This window comes from Stylophora pistillata, chromosome 14 (assembly GCF_964205215.1).
Source record: "Stylophora pistillata chromosome 14, jaStyPist1.2, whole genome shotgun sequence".
Lineage (NCBI taxonomy): Eukaryota > Metazoa > Cnidaria > Anthozoa > Scleractinia > Pocilloporidae > Stylophora > Stylophora pistillata.
The window spans coordinates 9,886,527-9,903,854 of NC_142532.1; the positions used below are offsets into that span (position 1 = coordinate 9,886,527).

At 36.9% G+C, this 17,328-nt stretch overlaps 1 protein-coding gene across 1 annotated transcript; it reads right to left on the minus strand.

Moving 5' to 3' along the window:
- Positions 1–799: 799 nt before the first annotated feature.
- LOC111339962 (bax inhibitor 1) lies at positions 800–14,150 on the minus strand. Its single transcript, XM_022946707.2, has 10 exons — positions 13,982–14,150; positions 13,070–13,178; positions 11,462–11,552; positions 8,498–8,527; positions 7,258–7,306; positions 3,934–4,031; positions 3,369–3,448; positions 2,941–3,041; positions 2,772–2,844; positions 800–1,690 (listed from the first exon to the last, which is right to left on the minus strand). The coding sequence occupies exons 1-10, from the start codon at positions 14,041–14,043 to the stop codon at positions 1,667–1,669; spliced, it is 717 nt and encodes a 238-aa protein (XP_022802442.2). The 5' UTR covers positions 14,044–14,150; the 3' UTR covers positions 800–1,666.
- Between the last annotated feature and the right edge of the window lie 3,178 nt (positions 14,151–17,328).

A 17,328-nucleotide genomic window follows, 5' to 3' on the forward strand; every position in this document is an offset into this window, starting at 1 on the left:
AAAATGTGAATAAGAAGTGGAAAAAGTTTGAATTAAAACGCGTTAAATTTTGAAATAATAAAAATGCAAATGATTATGAACGTTTGTTCAAATGAATGTTACCAGTATATGGTCCAAGTACAGGTGGTGGACAAATGGCACAAGGATTTTTTAGCTCGTGGTGCTACACTGGAGAAACGGGCAGGGCTTTCAACATCGGAAAAAAAATTCCAGAAGTGTCAAAACAATTCTTTTTTGGCCAGAGATCGGTTCTTAAAAAGATAACTTGTAAATTTTCTAAATCGTGTTTTATCCTGGCTGCCGCCCTTCAATATCTTACTTCTTGAAATGACGAAATGATAAGGTGACGAAATTTAACAGCTGTTTTGTCAAATACGGTTTACTTTTTCCTTTAGAGAAGCTGGTTAAACCCATATTTGTCGTCTTCAAAATGTGACACAAAAAATAAGAGTTAGCGATTACTCGCATCCTTTGGAAAACTCAGTTTCCCACTTCATCTTTTCTGATTTTCATAAATTAAACCCGATTACCTAAACATGTTTTACTAGTGTGACTGGGGTATTAGCCATTCTTGTTTACTACGAACACATCGTATCGAATTGTGTAACGCTTTCAAACTTAGTGGTTCGCACTTAGCATTACGGGTAAACCCAAGACCTTTTCCAAACCGCTTTGTTCATTTTTCTGACTCAAGTTAGAGTCAAATCATATGAACTTAAGAGAAACGCGGTTGCCAAGGTTGTCTCAATCTTCGCGTTTAGAAACAATTTCTAGAATCTAGTCAAATTTAACATAAAAATCAGCTGTTTTACGGATATCTCACCCAGATAAGATCCCCAGTTTTATTTATTTATTTTTTCTTTATCCAAGTCTTTCAAGACTTTCTGCAAATCTTGATAAGACTAATTACAATTCAAATTTCCTCAATTAAAAAGAAAGTAAATCAACACTCCACACATACCATTAATGATTTTGCATTTTGGCCTGACTCATTATATGCATGTTAACTGATGTTTGTGCAAACAATCAACCGATCACACAAACAAAAACCACTCAATATTGTGTTACCACTGATTGGCTAAATGTTTATCTTTATTTCAAATGGCCGTTGAATTTGCTTTTAAATCCTCAATGAAAAATCACTCCATGTTTCCGGCATAACCTTCAATATTTGTACAATACATTTATTGTGATATACTCGTACAGTGCTACCTTACTATCCTAAAATAAGTAATCGAAAAAAAAACCAAGAGAGCAGTGAAGAATAGACATCGACTTACGTCAAACCTACAGTTACATTGTTTTCAAACACTTCAATGCCTATATTTTCTGTTGAGTGATTTTAGTCAAGTATACTCCCTACAACCAAGTCAGTCTAAAAAAATGCTAAACATTGCATTAGAGAGTGAGTTAATAAGTGCTTACTTTTTAATCCTTTTTAAGTTATCCACCATTAATGTCGTTGCCCATGGTATCTCTAAGGCTATAACATAGTAATAAAATTAATATGCTAACACACTTCAGTTAACATTTAAAATTCAATAAGCTGAGTAATAGTATAAATGAAATCTACAGCTGAGTATTCCTGTACTAATTTCTTGTACATCTAGTTTATTAGCTTGAAGAAATTACTGAAATGCTTGACACTCTTTTTTCAATTGATTCCTCAGTTCCTCTTCTTCTTTGAATCCTATAACATGGGAACAGAGGACCATCAATAATGGTAAGAATATGCTCAGTTACCTTCAAACTATACTGCAATATTTTTTAAAGGGTCCCTTAGTTACCCTCTAAAAAAAAGTCAGTACAATTTGTTAAGTTTTCAAACTTGTTATTACAAGGTGGTTAGCAGTGTGGTGCTTTGCAGAAGTAAGAGGGCACCTTCTATACAAAATCTACCTGTTCCTCAAAAGAGTGAAAAAAATTAACCCATTAATGGCCGCAGCTTTTGTGGAAAACTGTGTTTTGAAGCTAGTCAAGCAGATTTCGGGTCACTGTTGTGGTTTTAAAAGCTCAAACTTACCAAAAACCCCTTGACAGCTCGTGCACTCGACGGCCTTTCGATCCAAATGCAAAATGGCGGCCTGAAAATCTCGGGCACGCGCAGAGAGCAAAATTTCGACATAGTTTTTGGGTTGAAAAGTCATGCCCCACTTACGACTTCTACTTTTCTCTCTTTCTCATGCCCATTTTTTCCCCTCTCCTTGCCTGAAGTTTCTCCTCACTTCCTGGAAATTGAGTGGGCTTCATTTTGGTGTAGAGATTTTTCAGAAACTACTCATTATTTTCAAAGCACATGCTCGGAAAGGTAGGTGGGTAGTGAAACACGATTTTCGTGCAGATTTTCAGGTCAAAGTGACACGGTTTTTTGGCTATTTCTCCAATCTCCTTCACTCAGTTGCGCTCATTCTGGTATCGTCTGTAAGATATTTTCAACCTGTTCAAGTAGGTGCTCAAATTCGTGCTCCAGGGTTAAAAGTGATGACGTCACAAGGCGTAGAAAGGGTGTGGGTCCCCATGGGCGCATACGGGCTCACTGGACGTCAATGGGTTAAAAAAATAAAAAATATAGGAGGATGGGTTTGGGAAAAGTGTGGAGTACCTACCCAACACCCCCTAATCCACAAGAAACTCTGATGTAACAACATTCCTGCCTTATAATGAATACAAAATCCACCATGGATGATATCAGAAAAGAAATTTTCAGTGGCCAAGGATATCTCAATATATCATTCTACTGTGCAAGACACAAGCATCTCCGAGAAGCTTACCTCTTTTTGAGCAAGGATTATCAAGATCCTGCGGAAGATTTGTACAAAGTCCAAAAACAAGTCAATTGAGTGCCTTGATAAAAAAATTGATATAAACAGTTGTCCATCAGATACGTGAATTCCAAATTTGAAGCAGAACAAGGAAATGCACCATGTGGAAAATCCTTACCACACAAAGTCCTTGTCTCCTTGCTTGTGCTTATGCACAATTAGCTGAGTGTCATAGGCCACAAAGAAGCAGAACAACACAAAGCCACCATACAACTCAACCTGTGGTAAAACATGTCAGCGTTATGTCACATAGGTACTACATGGATTCCTAACTGCACTGAGACAGTAATCTTTAAAAACAATTCAATTGTAAATAGTAATTTATTTATCTGGTGCAGAGTAAAACATGTTTCACAACACTGTAACCAAAATTTCAGCCTATTTTGTTTCCCTTTGTACATGGATCATCAAAAGCAACAATTTTCAGAGAACTTGAAATCAGGATTTCAAATGACCTTCCACTCAGTTGCCTAAAAACCATGTCCATTAAGATCTAGAAAAACTTTCTCAACCAAGTCATCCAGACATACAGCATAATAAACATACCTGGAAAAGCAACCGTGCTCCAAGAAACAGGTTGGCGAGTGACAGGAAGCAGAGTATGCTCAAGCCAGACATGAGCCAACCTACAAAAAAAGATAATCAATGCACTCTACACAAAATAGGTATATACCACAGTTTCCAAGATGAAGAGCAAATACCTGTCATTTTGTAGAAAGTAGTTATTTCCAAGAAGTATTAAGAAAAATTGTTTGTTTTTATTTTTGCTGACAGTATTTAAGGCTCCAGTCCTTCTCTTTTCCCCCCATGGGTTCCTCTTTCTACATTAACTTGTTTTTGTTGGGAGTCCATTGACACTAACATTATTTTATCAAAGCAAACTGATGTTATTGTATGTGGAATGCAAAACATAAAGTAATCAAATTATTGAAGGTTTTTGTTGATTGTAACAAAAAAAGTGAAGAGGCTTGAGCAGCAATTTAAGAAGGTATTGTCCTCTCAAAAATATGTTATAGGCTGTTTGAAACAACAGTTTCATCCTTCAGAAACTTTACTGATTTCATCAGACTTCAATGACAGGTCAGAAGAGACACTCCAAAGAAAGCCTCACCTCCCAGATAGAGATAAAATCGCTCCTTTGCCCACAGAGCACTCAGAGTAAAACAGAAGAAGATCAATGTGGTGTAAAAGAAAGCTGTAGGGATGATGCTGAGAATAACAATACAAAACAAAACAAATTAAACATTACTTTTGTACTTTGTTTCATGATCATGTCAATAATTAAGCAATAATATCAAATACACCAACAGCAATAAAATTTTAAGTAAACCACGAGGATTAAATAAATGTTGTGGGTCAAATTTTTTCTTTGGTTTGAATGTTTTTAAATTCAAATTGGTGTGAAATTTTCAAACTGGTTTAAAACTTTTAAGCACACCACTCATTCTCATTTGTATCTTTGCATGTAAAAATACTCTGTGTAAAATAAACTTGTGATATAAAGGTGTCACACATTTTAGAGGGTGTTTATTTTAGTGATTAAGGTTAAGCGTTAATTCACATGGTTAGCTTTCATGTAAAGCTATGGCCATAGTACAGTTTCAGAGACTATGGTTAAGCTCTCACTTTACTGCTTTGGGTTAAGCATTAATTTTTATTACTAATTAGGTTTAAGCACTTATTTTACTGATTAGGGTTAGGGTTAGGGCTGGGGTTAAGGATAGGGATAAAACAGATTACTACAAGTTGTACTCTATGCATTGCCACCAATGCAAAAGGCTTAGGAACTATTTTTCCTGTCAAACCAGAATAAGAGAGGCAAGGAGTAAATGCAGGGACTATTTCCACTGTGGCTATCCATTGCTGTTTGGGATGGTGGTTCATGCTTGGTAAGTCACTGTTCTCTCTTTAGAGCTTAGATCACAGATTATTACAGATGTGCAGGTTATCTTTCCTGGTTTGAAGAATGTATTGTAGCAAAACTCTTCTTTGAAATGTTTGTATGAGTCATTTTTTTTTTTTTGGCAATACATACCATTTCATTGTTGATGCAAAAATAACAGAAGTAATGCAAAAGTGATAAGGTATTGAAGTCACTCTATATATGTTAAATAAGTAATAACATTGTCATGATGACTGTCCCTAGTAACTATGCTTCAATGTTCAATTTGTGCCTCTCTATAAGCCCTTGAAAATGATATTTCTTTTTTCCATCAGCATATTTGGATGCAAGGATGCTTTTTTGTTAGATTTGTGCTTTTTCCATCCATTGATCACTTATGGATCGGTTGCTCTTATCTGTGTCATAAGCAGTACCATTAGTTTCTCGGTTCTAAGGTGCCCAGTTTTTTCAGGAAAATTCTGTCCACGGGTGGAAAGTTAGTGCTGAAATTGAGATGTGCCTTGTAGCTAAGTATTCTTGCACAACAAAATCTTGAGATCACAATTTTAGAACACTAATCAAATTCCATAGAAAAGCAAACAAATGGAAAAATTTGCATATGTGCTCAACACACACTCAGTAACATGATATGTGACAACATAATCATTCAAACCTCGAAAAACTCATCAGCTCACCAGAACCCAAGACATGTTGCTAGTTGTGGCATTTTCTCACTGTGGATTCTGAAATGCCATATTCACAGGCTATTTCAGAATAGCCAATTCTGAGTTGCTGCATGTTTGGAGTCTGGTTCCAAAATTACGCCACGAGAGCAAGGTTAAGTGCATAAAAATCCAACATGGATGTTACTGAAACTCGTTTAGACAATGTAGCAGGCAAAGATTCTCGAAGTACAAGGTTCAAGGTTTGAAAAAGTACTTAAAAGTGCATGGCATTCAATTGAGTGATGGAGGTAAAGGGAAAAGGAAGGCAGAGTTGGTCGATTTGTGCAAAAAAGCGGCAGAAATGAAGCAAGCGAAGCTTGAAGATACTGTCGAAGACTACAAAAAGCTGCTCGAAGAGAAATTACAGACGGAGGATGGTAAACTGCTTGACCAGAAGACCTTAATGGCTTGGGCCAACAACTTTTCGGATATCCCAGAGTTGACGTTCGGAAATTTGTGCAGCTATCTAGTGGGAAGAGAGGAATACTCTGAGGAATACCTTCATTCTTTTAAAAGCCTCTTGGGCTATAAATATTTTTGGCACAGCAACTCGATAACTTTACATTCACCATTTAATGTTCTTTTGTAAGATTCCAGTAAAAAATATGCACTGCAAATCCTGAAGTTGTTAGGCTCACATGCCTTTGCTTTCTTAGCTTCAAGTGCAAACTTTTTGTCCACTCTACGGCAGAATTTTAACCATTTATGAAGTATCGTGTCTGACGGAAAAGCAAAATACGAAAGATCTCGACCATTATGATTTCCATTTGTGCAGCAAGCAACAGAACCATAAACCATCTTATAAACAAAGCAATTAAGCGAGCATGAAATCTTCCTTAAGAGCTTTTATTTTTTGTGTCATCAAGCAGCACTTCGCACTTAGCCTCACTCTCGTGCCACAATTTCTGCACCAGGGCTCTGTCATGTGAGAACTTGGAAATGGGCTATTGTTGTTGACTGCCTCAGCTTCTGCAACAATTTTCAACTTGAAGTTGTGGTCATAAGAGCGACAGTGAGTGCTTGGCATATTTGCGATTCAACATGAAGTTGAAGTTAAACTCTGACTGTTCACGACGAGAACATATCAGTAAGTTTTGCAACTGAGTTGAAAATTTATTATTTGATTTTGTAAACAGAAGCATGTTTCCTACTTTTGGTGTGTCTTATAACTAAGTATTTTCACGTAATTTTCAGTTGGGGAACTTGGCTTGACTAAGTTGCTAAGTTTGGGTTGTGTCTTATACCCACGTACACCTTAAAACCGAGAAACTATGGTAACTGGAGCTTCAAATTCAGTTTCTTGGTCAAGTGATGATGAAGGTGAAAGCTGCTCACTGTGGGGCTTTATGCCATGTGCCATGTACTGCCTCATAGGGGCTCTGCTTGATGGCACAGTGGTAGGCAATATTTCTTACATAAGCAGCTTCCATGGTAGACTGGCATCATTTGTTGGTTTCTTTATCAGTAGAAACCATTGGCACTCATGTTTCTTCTTTCCGTGATTTTCTTTCCATCCCAATAAATTAAAGGCCCTTTTTCAGGCAGTTGATTGAAAACTGCTTTACAAAAATTAAACCAATTTAAAAAAAATTACCTAGTTAAAAAAAAATTGAACTTGTTTGAAATAATTAAAGGTAAAAAGTTGATAATAATCAAGTTTTGACTTCACTGTTGTCAAAAGAGACAAAAAAAGTAGAATAAATGGGAGGGAGAAAAAAAAAGGAATGGAAAAGTTAAGTGCAATGTAATTGTGGCTAAACAACCCAGTTTTCCATAGTTTCCAGATCAGAACAGAAGAACAACATCAAAAGTAAGATGGAATACTAACCTTGCATCAATCTTCATCACAATGTCCATAACAGGTCCAAGACCCAAGCCTGAAACAACAAAACAGACAGACATACTTGTCTAGTTAGTAGTACTGTCAAAATAACACCAAATTTGATTAATCAATTATAATTTGAAGATGAAGCAGGTCTATTTTAGAAATTATTTAAAAGTTGCTGTAGGTACTTCAGTTGAATACAATATAAACAACAAAGTATTCTAATCAGATACAATGAAATATATGAAGTTCATATATTTTGAACTGCGGTACTAGATACATATGATGCACGATCCTCGCAGTAGATAGTACTACTTAAGCAATAGCAAAAATCAGACCTGAAAAAAATCGGGCCTGTACGGGATTCGAACCACTGACCTCTGCGATACTAGTGCAGCGTTCTACCAATTGAGCTAACAAGCCAACTGGGAGCAGGCCGTTAAGTTGATTCGTAATAAACCCGTCAAAGTGATAAATCAGATACAATGAAATATATGAAGTTCATATATTTTGAACTGCGGTATTAGATACGTATGATGCACGATCCTCACAGTAGATAGCGCTATTTAAGCAATAGCGAAAATCAGACCTGAAAAAAATCAGGCCTGTGCGGGATTCGAACCAGTGACCTCTGCGATACTAGTGCAGCACTCTACCAATTGAGCTAACAAGCCAACTGGGATTCATGGGTTTATTACGAATCAACTTAACGGCCTGCTCCCAGTTGGCTCGTTAGCTCAATTGGTAGAGCGCTGCACTAGTATCGCAGAGGTCAGTGGTTCAAATCCCATATAGGCCTGATTTTTTTCAGGTCTGATTTTCGCTATTGCTTAAATAGCGCTATCTACTGCGAGGATCGTGCATCATACGTATCTAATACCGCAGTTCAAAATATATGAACTTCATATATTTCATTGTATCTGATTTATCACTTTGACGGGTTTATTACAAATCAACTTTACGGCCTGCTCCCAGTTGGCTTGTTAGCTCAATTGGTAGAGCACTGCACTAGTATCGCAGAGGTCAGTGGTTCGAATCCCGTCCAGGCCTGATTTTTTTCAGGTCTGATTTTCGCTATTGCTTAAATAGCGCTATCTACTGCGAGGATCGTGCATCATACGTAAAGTATTCTAATGTAACCTAAGAGTACAGAGCTAGAGGTTTTGGGTTAAGATAAAGTTGTCTTGTGAAAGGTGTAGGCTTTTTCAATTTTTTTATCCATTTTTTATCATACAATCTATACCTGTGCAAAATGCAAATCCCATAAGGAAACCTGGAACAGGAGAAACTCAGGTTAACAAATTAGAGAATGATAGACATGCTCAAACAATAAATTACAGTCAAACCTCTCTACTACGGACGCCAAAGGGGCAGAACAAGGTGTCTGAATAACAAAGGTGTTATAAGGTTTACAATGGTCACCACAAGACAACACTTATACCCCTCCATTGACCATTTCAGAGGAATTGATCTATTGTAACTTGGAGAGCTAGTTTGAAAACTGGTAAGTGCTCTAATACACTAAAGAAAAATAATGTGCTGTTTGAAACCTGTCCAATAGACTTTTATTTGTGCTGCATAGCTATCTCCTCAAATGAGTGTAACAACAGTGTAATGCCATGATGGTGTGGCAGTGATTTTGAGGAACTCTTCTTAGCTCTTCCTCTTTGGATCCCCAATTGAACATTGTGTGATTTTGAAAAAACATCAGAAAAGGAACATTACAAATGACTTCAACACTGTCTTTCTTTTTTGTTGAAATGTTAAAGCCTTGCAATTCTCAAGAAAAAAGTAACCTACTTGCTAATGGAAGTTTCTTTTTAAGGTACCAAAATATAATGTCTACTATTAGTAACAAATATCAAAATCATATTCCCATAACACTGACTTATGGCAAAATTCTCCAAACCCAACATTCAATATCATTAAACAAGATACAATGACACATAGCTGATAGTGGTTTATATCAGTTCTACGAAAATACAAATGGTTTCACAGATTTCCTAAATGATGTTAATTAGTGCAACAGTCCGAGCTTTTCTCAAGTTTCTGTGCTGCAAAATTACATGCATTTGAAGGGAATGCAATTCCCACACAAAACACTTACATGACATGTTCATGTAAATCAGTTAACTAAAACTCATTAAACACGTGTACTGAGACAAAAGTGAGTGCAATAAGACAAAGAGATTGGAAACATTATTCTACTGAAGATCTCTTGAATGCATGAGCCAGTCACTACACTTTGTTGGGTTTTTTTGAAAGATGAAAGTGTGTGTGTCAAGACTAAAATTAAGCTGCACCACATACTCTCTTGTAGATGTTTGTACTTAGGATTTGTTTATGGCTTTCCCACTGCATAAGGGGCAATTTGGATGGTTCCTTGTGGATTCAAGTTTCAAATAGTCTCTCTGATTGCAAAGAGCTAGCTTGAAATGGAATCATCAAATGTTGGAGTATTGTAGGTTAAAACAAACAAATTCACAGTAAGGAACTCCAACTGCAGTCTGAAAACAATATTTAACACAATCATAAATGCTTCAATGAAAAAACTAATTTGATCTGCTTCTGGGATTCATTTCCTAGCACAAGACCAAATTTCTGCCTCATTGCTTGTTTACAAAATTTCATATGCAGAACACCATCTTCAAAGTATAAACCTTGAAATTGTTACCCATCAAGGAAAAGGTTCTGGCCATTGACCAAGGTTAGATTACAGTTGAAAAACAGGTTGAAAACAATAATTTAAGGATTTATCATTTTCTTTTCAATTTTGTAGTTTAAAAAGAAGATAAATTTGATGTGACTTCAAAGATATTTGCAATCTGCCATCTTTCAATTAATTGTTTACGTCTTCTCATTGCAAAGACTGTCAACTGTTAATAATAACAATGTCTGCCACAACATAGATACATCTGATGGACACTCTATTTCCTGTTCCTTCCTGCAATTTTGTCACTAACATTTTTGATGTTGCATTAAACCAAATCCATTTTCACTAATTCACTGAAGGATGGTTCTTGAAGTAAATGATGTTTGAATCGACTTCCCATGATTTGCATGGCAGGAATTCAAATACAAATTCTTACACAAATTCCCACAGCAATCCCATTCATGTGAAAGAGTACATGCATAATGAATGACAGAGAAAAAATCTAAATACAAGCCTTTGCTTACTCACATGCAACTTTTGTATTGCATGCATGTAATTATACACACTGAAAGTGCATATACAATTCTCATGCATGGGAATTGTATGCACTTTCAGTGGGTCTGCTGCAGTACATGTGAGCAGTACTGTAAATATCAAATGTTCTGTATTTCCAGACAAGTACTGTATTTATCTGTGTACAAGTCAACCTTATATGACCGAAAAATCACCCAGACTTACACGGGTCATATACAAAGACTGGACCTGAGCAATCTAAGAAATTATCATAACAATTGCCTAAAGTTCGTTAGGTAAACCAAGTTTACAAAACCAGTTCTAATTATGTTCAAGTTTCATCAGTTTTCAGTGTTCTTCATCAATGAAAAAGTTTGAAATACCTAATAAATTTTACGTGGCTTAAACAGAAACCTACTGGAGCTGATTTCTATTGTATCTTCTGACATTTTTCCTTATAGCATCACTGCTGTTTACGGTGCTGAACTCTCATTTTCATTGAACGCTTGCAGTAGCTTAGTGACCTGGCTAATGCTGTTTTCTTGCGCAATCTTGTTTGATATGGCAGTGTTTCCATCAAGTGATCCTTCGAAGCTCTTTGGTGTTCTTTTGGTCTACTAAATCTCCTTTCAAACTCAACATTAAGATAAAGGTTATTAAATGCATGAAGAATTCATCTTCAAAGCGATTTACAAAATATGGTAAATCACTTCTCCAGTAAATTGAAGTGCTCGTATATGCTCAAATTGTGAATTGTGGTGATGTAAACGACTGCTACTAAATTTCACAGCACACGATTACATTTTGCTCTGGTTTTTTTTCTAATACCATGTTTTCAATACATTCTCAGAAATAAGAGTTCAACCATTGAGGAAATTTCCATCTGTCTGAATTTTTCTTCAACTAGAAATCATGAAAAATCAAATTTTTGACCATGAAAATGGGGGGGGGGGGTCTACTTATACACGGATAAATATGGTATGCTGCTTTGCCTTAGTGCATTGCAAAAATGAAAGTCTACATGATTTTTTAATTTCTTACCCACTCTTTTAGTCTGATTCTTTCCATCATATGGAGTCAAACTCAATGCAATCAGAAGGCCAATAGAAGCAACAGCTGACAATAGTCCCCCCTGATAAACAAGAAAGAAGTAAGCAGGTTTTCAATACTAAGTACTCATTGACTGAGTGGGAGAACCAGACATAGAAATATTTGGCTCTAGGTCATGATAAACAAGGTGCATGCTACATGAACAAGAACCAAATATTTTCCCTAGCCAGCCCAACCAAACATAATAAGCATTTTGTAATGTAACCACTTCCAAAATTTTTTCCAACTTAAATTATGGTGCGCCGAAGCCGACAAAAATACTTGTGTATGGATATGTTATAGTTCAATTTTATCCTTGGTTCAAATTTTATTTTCCTTTGTTTCAAACTCATTACCATACATTAACATGACTGAGAACAAAGGAAAATAAAATTTGAACCAAGTATAAAATTGAACTACAACAGATATATAAGACTTGTTTTGTAAAATATACCACTCGTTGCAAAAATATAATCTCGACTTGTTTCGTAAAATACGTGATTTGTTGCGAAAATATAACACTTGTTTAATTTGTAAAATATACAACTTTGTGTAAATATAATATTTTAACAGCGCCAGCCATTTGAGTGTTCAGCAGTAAGTGGAACATAGCCCACCATTCCTCAAGCCTCAAAAAAGATGGCAGATGAGTGAGGAGCTTTTCTTGGAGTGTTAGAACTTGGAAAACAAATTTGCGAGGACATTAGATGAAACTTGTTTGTGGCAGATAAAGAAGCAGCTGAAAAACTGAGGAATAACTCTGTTCAACTTATCATCACACTCATTACAAAAACGGCAACTAATCAGCATGCGCCCTGCTGCAAAGCAGCTGACCACAGACAGTGTGGGTGCCCTTAAAGTATCATTTTTCACCAAGAACAAGTCTTATATTTTACAAAACAAGTCTTATATTTTCGCAACAAGTGGTATATTTTACAAAACAAGTTTTACATTTCAGCAGCAAGTCTTGTATTTTACAAAACAAGTTTTATATTTTCGCAACAAGTCGTATATTTTACAAAACAAGTCTTATATATCCATACACAAGTATTTTTGTTCACTTCGGCGTGCCATATTAAATAGGAATCGATAGACGAGTGTACAAGGGACAACAACATACAAGATTCAACAATCCTTTGTTTTTTGAGTCTGAACAAGAAACTCACAATTCATCCAAAAATGTGACTTTTTCTACCTTTTTTCTTTTACCCCTTAAGTTTTTGCAACAAAGCCGTGTGAGTGTAGGGCCAGGCAGCTTTTTCTAGATCAGCTCACATCAACCTGACCAGCCCTACATATAATTTATCAGCTTTCACTGTGGTTTTCTTTGGGATTGTGTGTATGGGGTCATATGATAACATTATTTATCATTTCACGATGCATTCCAAAGTAATACTTGTAAGGAACAACCAACCCATCCAAGAGGATTACTCATACTCATCGTCACTCCATGTTATAGAAACTGGGATAAGCTTAGGGAGAGATGGATATAACAAGGGTTGTAAAATGTTGGCATAGTTTTCTATCTTCTTTAGTTCTTTACTTCAAGACATTGAGTACCTTCAATACATCTGTAAACAGATGCACTCCACTTCCAACAGCTGCAATAAGCATGGACAAAGACAAGCAAGTATACACCTTCTTCAAGTGCTGGATTGTAGGCTGATCACTGCACGAAATATAAAAAATCCAATCAATTTCAGTATAGTTGTTGATTCATGTACATGACAGAACAGAGTTTCTTGTGATGTATGTATGTGTACCTGCTCCTTCATGCCATATTTATGCACATTTTTTCAACTGTACTATCAGCCTAGCACTTTGATTTGCATTAGATGACATTCACTAAATAAAGCAGGCAAATAAAACATCAGAACAGACACTAGCAAATTTTCTTTGAATTCTGCCACAAAATTGAATAGTTTCCTTGTTTTTTTAATTTTTAGCCACAAATGTATCTATTGGCTTTCATGATTCCACAGTATAAAACAGGTATCGACGAAAACGGTTGATGAAGCGTAATGATTGATATATGAGTGCAATTTTTAAGAGTTTATACTGTGGTGTAACGCAGGTTTTAGAGGGGAAGGAAAGCCAGGGCCCGCACTCATTTTCGTGCAAAAGTTAGATAGAATACGAGAGCATACACAAAAGCATACTAAGACTTCCTATTCTTGAGAATATCATATAGAGTAAACGACACATTTCCCCTGATTACGGAAGACTTTCAGTTTGAGTTACAATTCAGTTGGACTGCACTGAATATTTTAAACTAGCTTTACTATGGCTTAAGCCACCTGTTCAAACCATCATATCCATCAAATAAAAAAAAATTATACATTTTTAACACTGTACGTTCTGAAGGAGAACATAGGTTCTCAAGGCAAGATTTTCTCCTACTTCAACCTCCAACAACCTCATGCAGCACAAACAGATCTTCCACAAAGCCCAAATTGAACAATTCGTACTTACAGCTTCGAAAAATCCTTCAAAGCACTGAATGAAATCGGTTTGCTTCCAAATAAGCTATCCATCTTGTAATCTCAGTTTTTTCTTCCCTCTCTTCGCAAGGAATCGAAAAATATGGAATGTGAAAGCAATCCTCAGCCCTGAAGATGTCGCCCTTCTACGTGCAACGATATAATTGGACTTCGGGAACTGTACAAACGATCGGATTGGTCGGTGTTCGCCGAAGAAAAATCGGGAGGGTGACGTCATAAACGAGAAGATTGCACACCTGTCATAGCCAAGTAGTGGACGTCACAAAGTTCAATCAATTTAATCAAAAAACTACTCAGAGATTCGCAAAAGTCATTACAAGCTAAGCAAAAAAAAAATTACCCGATCCTTTTTTAGTACACGAATCAGAAGGGCCACACTGGAAGGGATCTCCAGTAAGATTTGACTTCTGTTTTCAATAAACCTCATGAGTTCTCCCTACCCGTCCCCCCTCGAAATTTTTTGCCAGCTAGCCAAAGGTGCTTTTCTGTTTTCTCCATCTTCCCCCAGTATTTCTCCTCAATTTTCACATTTTTTCTGGATTTCAAGGAGTTCTTTACTGGTCAGGGCTCGCGGCTAACTGGCTCTTACTGATTGGAATATTTTTCTCGGAAGTAACAGTGCCTGGATCTTTATTCCAGTGTGCCTTGGAGAACGGCCTCCCATTTCCTGCCTTGACTTTGGAAGGTCAGGAACCCCGGTTCCCAGCTTTTCGGTGCATTTTGGAGTAAACGTGACTGCTGTGATGCAAAACGATCCCCAATGCCATTTAAACTAGGAGATTATAGATACGTATATCAAGGCCCCCATATCACGGTCCCCAATGCCATTTAAACTAAGAGATCATAGATAGGTATATTAAGACGTATATCACGTACCTCTTTTTCATTTATTTATTTCTCCAAACCTCAGCAGAAATAGATAGAAGGTGAAAATAAAGTAAAAGATATAAAATGTTCAAGGAAACAATACAAAATTACACCAATTAGATTAAGTCAGAATGTACATAGGAAGGAGAGGAGAGGGGCACGTGTAGATAAACTAATATTGTGCCCCTTAAATGACGCCAGTATAACAAAAAAAAAGAAAGAAATTTTTAATTTAGAAAGTAAAGGAAAACTTATAAAATAGCTCAGTAGATTGTCAAAGAGATGATGATTCATTAGTTTTGAGCAAGATACCAGCGTAAAAGTGCTTTTCTAAACATCTTTTTAGAGGGTTTGTCTTTGATCAATTGCGGAATACCATTCCAAAAGAATCTTCCAATAACGCTCGGGCAGAATCTCCTGAGATAAGTTTAAAATGAGGGTACTACTTGATTAGATGATGCACTGTGGGTATTGTAGTTATGTAGTTCAGATACTAGTGAAACAGGTATATTAGGAAACTTTTCATTGTGGAAATAATCATGAAAAAGCATACATTTGTTCAGTTTAACAATATCAGAAAATTCCAAAAGGCTTAGAGATAAGTAGTGTGGAGTTATTGATTCCATTAAAGGAACATCATTGGAGAACGAACTGCTTTGCTTTGTAATTTTACGATTTGAGAGAGTGGAGCATTATGATTATTTGCCCATAGTGTTCAAGCATAAGGTAAGGCTATATAAGAAAATAATACAAACTAATAAGTGTTGCCTTTAAGACATAATGTTTTAACTTGACCATTAATCTTTATATTTTTGCTACATATGTAGTCAATATGACTAAGCCAAGTAAGGTGATAATCGATATACACACCAAGGTATTTGACGCAAGAAGACTTCTCTAAATGAACATTCACTGCACTTAATGGTGAGTACAAATTGTAATTTTCCTTTTGACGGGGCATAAAATAGAGGATATTACATGGCCGCTTGGGGATACGAATTTTATCTTCGAGTGCTGAAAGCATCTCTCACGAGTGAGCGCAGCGGACGAGTAAGAGATACTTTCAGCACCAGAAGATAAAATTCGTATCCCCAAGCGGCCATGTAATGTTCTGTTTATTATATAGATGCTGATGAAATTTCCAGATAAAAGACAACTTTTTTTATTCATTTTCGAAACAGCAATTGGGCAATTATGTTGGTAACCATGGCCACACCAATATCCCCACACGTGAAAGATAAAAATAGTATCTTCACTGCGCGCGGTGAAGATGTGATTTTTTATTAAAAGGAGAAATCCTGGTATTTCATCAGTATCTATATAATAAGATAGGATACTTAGTTTTTGTCAAACTTAAGGTCAACTTATTACTGCATAACCATTTGTAGACAGCTGGCAAATGATTGTTGATTTCACGATCTAACTTACATATAAAAATAAAGCCGGAGAAGAACGAAAACAGCGGAGAAAGACGTAAGACAGGCAAGACAATCTCTATCGATTGAAATCGAGCCACAAAGTGAGTTAAACGTCAACGTTTATAATTTTGTGAAAGTGTAGTGTGATCGTCCGGGTGAGTGTAGTCCTGTGAAGGACTGTTGTCGGTGGTAGTGACTGACCTTTCGACAACCTGTGCGGAAGTCATCATCAGAGTCAAGTGAATAGTTGTTGTCAGTCGAATGTTCTTGAGTTCAGCTCGTGTAAAATGAAAATAATAAATAAAAAGTATGCTCCTCAAACCGAACTTCTGAGAGGTTTACTCAAAGCCAACGTTTTGGCCTGGACGAGAAATCATCAGGAAGCGTTCGAGAGTTTGAAAGGCCTTAGCTCAGACACAGTCTTGGTCTATTTTGACCCCGCCGCAGAGCATGAGGTTCATGTGGATGGCTGTCCGTTAGGAATCTCAGCGACCTTGGTCCAACGTGAGTCGAGTGACAAAGGCTGGAGGGTGGTGCAATACGCTAGCAGGGCCCTCTCAGATGCGGAACGGAACTATTCCCAAATCGAGCTAGAGCTGGCGGCAGATTTTGCGTGCAGGAAATTTCATGTATTCATGTATGGCTTGCCGTTCAAAATAGTCACCGATCACAAACCGCTCGAAGTCATCCTGAACAACCCTAGGCATCAGACGTCAATACGGCTGCAAAGAATGATGGTACGAATGCTCGATTATGAGTTCAAGGTCGAATATAGGCCCGGAAAGACGAATATCTCCGATTATACATCTAGGCACCCGCTGCCTCGTGAAACCTGCACTAGAAGGGAACTAGGCACTACCAAGGATGTCAAGCAGTACGTGAATTTCGTGGTCGCAAGTGACATTCCCCGGGCTATCAGCAAAGAGGACCTGGTAAATGCAACGGAAAACGACGACGAACTAAAAAGGTTAATCACCTGTATACGGGAGAGGAAGATCGACCACAGGAACCAAGACATGAAAGCGTACTTCAA

Excerpts from the sequence above, each read along its gene's own strand:
- LOC111339962 (XM_022946707.2), bottom strand. The coding sequence starts at position 14,043 with ATGGATAGCTTATTTGGAAGCAAACCGATTTCATTCAGTGCTTTGAAG. Across the intron at positions 13,179-13,981 it reads TTGAAGGATTTTTCGAAGCT|TGATCAGCCTACAATCCAGC; the intron begins GTAAGTACGAAT and ends TATTTCGTGCAG. Across the intron at positions 11,553-13,069 it reads TGTTTACAGATGTATTGAAG|GGGGGACTATTGTCAGCTGT; the intron begins GTACTCAATGTC and ends CTTGTTTATCAG.